The 2,642-nt window shown below is 54.5% G+C and overlaps 1 protein-coding gene across 6 annotated transcripts in view; it reads left to right on the top strand.

The window, feature by feature from the left end:
- SH3KBP1 (SH3 domain containing kinase binding protein 1) overlaps nucleotides 1-2,642 on the top strand; it is a 281,170-nt gene that overhangs the window by 230,440 nt on the left and 48,088 nt on the right. For all 6 annotated transcript variants that reach the window (XM_077770448.1, XM_077770238.1, XM_077770366.1 and 3 more), the window contains one exon: nucleotides 2,609-2,640. In XM_077770448.1, coding sequence (XP_077626574.1) covers nucleotides 2,609-2,640 — 32 coding nt within the window. The remainder of the gene's footprint in view (nucleotides 1-2,608; nucleotides 2,641-2,642) is intronic.

Raw genomic sequence — 2,642 nt, 5'->3', positions numbered from 1 at the left:
TGGTTTCTTCCATCCCAGTCTTTCTGCCGTCACTGCCCTTCCTCCGCCAGCAGCATCCTGAAGTCAGGGTGCTGACTGGAAGGTTCTTGCGGGCTTGGGTGTATCAGCCACACTTTGCATCCCACCATCTCCAGTGCCTGGTGCCGCAGGGTGCTGTTGAGGGTTGATGGGTGGATGTGACTTAGAGAAACTCCCATCCAGACCCATGAAAGCTGTCGTCCTCCGTCACGACTGGACCTTTGACTCTCGCTACGGTGTCACAGACACATGTCGTTGGTCAAGAATGCTGGGGGCGGGGGGCACGGCAAAGCTGGGAGGAGCCAGCGTGGTGCCCACAGTCCCCTGACGGCGGTCGGGACTGTCATTTGAAGGGAAGTAGCTTCACCCACCTCACGCGGTTTTACACGTGTGTTTGACTCCTGCCCTTCTGGGTGTGTCTCCCAAAGAAATCTGCGCCCTGCGGCGGGGCTCGTTTTGTTAGGTGTCTGGGATGTGACTGACTACATGTGTTGTTATAAACAGGAGGCGGGGCAAATTCCATTTTAAAAAGCAGTTGTTGGTAAGTCACAAGAGAGATGCTGAATTAATGAACGTGATTATTGGGAGGTGTCCCTGGGTGGCCTCATGAACGCTTACTGGGAAATTTAATATTTTATGTCAGTCTGCCAAAAGCTTTACCAACACCGCCAGCCCTGAAGAAGTGGCCCCTCTTGCTTCCACAGTGAACACTTAAAATTTGAGCTGTGGAACCTCATTGTGAAGGCCAGGTCTGTGTCCCAGATCAGTGAAAACACAGCACTCTGTGTGTGTGTGTGTGTGTGTGTGTGCGCGCGCGCGCGCGCGCGCTGTGGCGTAACCAGACGCTGCCCCCGTCCACGCAGACATGTGATGAGTTTCCAGCCAACAGCCAGGGGCTGTGATACGGATACTTCCTGCTCTGCTCCATGCAGACTCCCCTAAGGGCTGGGCTTACATGTGGGCACCTACCCTCGTTGGCTGGCCAGGTGGCCACTCACTTCTGGTTCCTTCCGCTCCTGCGGTTCCTCATTCTCTGCCTCGGTGGGTCAGGAAGGCAGAGTCCCTGGTCATAAGCAACAGGGAAGCCAGAGAGCCAGCCCCCCTCTGAGATGGGCCTTCCTGTTAGGTGGGTTCAAACCCTCCTCCCATTTGTTCTGCAGGCTGCTGGACACCCCGCAGCCCCTCCCAGCAGGAGGCATCCCCCCTCCTTTGCGTGGCAGCCAGGCCCTGCCTCCTCTGGGCCCTGTGGGCAGAAATGAGTTCACGGCCTTCGGGGATGTAGCGTATTCCCCTTCTACCACGTGGGGGTGCGCACAGTGATACCTGTATGGTATCTGGTGGGCTTTTTAAAGCTTTGCCAATCCGACTGGTATGAGTTTGTGTCTGCGAGTAAAACACGTTGAGGGTCGCAGCTTAGCAGCGAACACAGGGAGCCTGCCTCTCCTCCAGCGGGCGGCCCTCTGAAGCTCCTTCTTTCTGAGGAAGACTGTGGATGCGTGCTTTTTTGTTTTTTTTAACTTTTTTTGAGAGAGAGAGGTCACAAGTGAGCGAGGGGCAGAGAAAGAGCGAGAATCGCACAAAGAGCAGAGAGGGAGGGGAGGAGAGAGAGAAGCTGGGCTTATCAGAAGTGGGGCTCGTCCTCACCGGATGCGGGACTCAAACTCGCCACCCGTGAGACCGTGCCCTGAGCCAAAGTCAGATGCTCCACCACTGAGCCCCCCAGGCGCCCGGACGCGTGCCTTTTACACCACGCACAGGGCAAAGCTAAGTGGGGACAGAAAACACGAAGCTTTTCAGTCACCCTGCTGCCCAGTTGGCTACCACATCTGACTTCAACTTCATTTTAATAGCTCTGACTCCATAAACCCTATGTAAAACCCCTGTTTACCTTCCAAGTTCAAACCGTGCACATAAAGAATCCAGGATTAGTTCTTTGTTCCTAGAAATGCCCCCCATTTTGTTGGCTCCTGGCCCTTTACACAGGCTGCCCTGAGAGGCGTCAGGCCTCTTCCCTCCCCACACCCAGCAGCTTCCGAGTTTACCAAACTCATCAACCATTTGCTGAGCACCTGCTGTGTGCCAGGCACCAGGTAGCTTCTAGAGAGATGACTCGACGTGGGCCTGCCCTGGGGGCTGTGCCAGGCCTGCACACACCCGGAAAGTAGCCAAGGGGAGCCTGGGGATGAAGGGCTGCCTTTCTGAGGAAGTCAGGAAGTCTGCATCTGTGGGTGCGTTCAGCCGCTGAGAAGGGAGGGCCTGATGAGTAGGCCCGAGGTAAGATGAGTAAGGGCTCGCCCCCGGTGGGCAGTGGCCAGAAGGGCCCTCCAGGCAGGGGCCAGCCTGAGCAAAGGCGGGCAGCAGGCTGCAGCTGCTCAGGGCTGTTTCTAACGTGACAAAAAAGCAATGATGCTGTAAAAATAAGTAAATCAATGAAAAACTTTTTAAAAAGATGCCCTTTACCTTCCACCTTCACAGGTAGCATCCGTGATTTTTTTTTTTTAGAGAAGGAAACATGCAATCGACCCCTATGTACTGTCACTTACGCTAGATCTCTCTGTCTTCTTTATGCTTTTTAAACGATGACTTAAAGAAAGACCAGAGAGAGAGCCAAAACTGGATTTACA

The sequence above is a fragment of the Crocuta crocuta genome, unplaced genomic scaffold (assembly GCF_008692635.1).
Source record: "Crocuta crocuta isolate KB4526 unplaced genomic scaffold, BGI_CrCroc_1.0 scaffold312, whole genome shotgun sequence".
In the NCBI taxonomy this organism is placed as follows: domain Eukaryota; kingdom Metazoa; phylum Chordata; class Mammalia; order Carnivora; family Hyaenidae; genus Crocuta; species Crocuta crocuta.
This window is presented reverse-complemented; position numbering and strand designations above follow the sequence as displayed.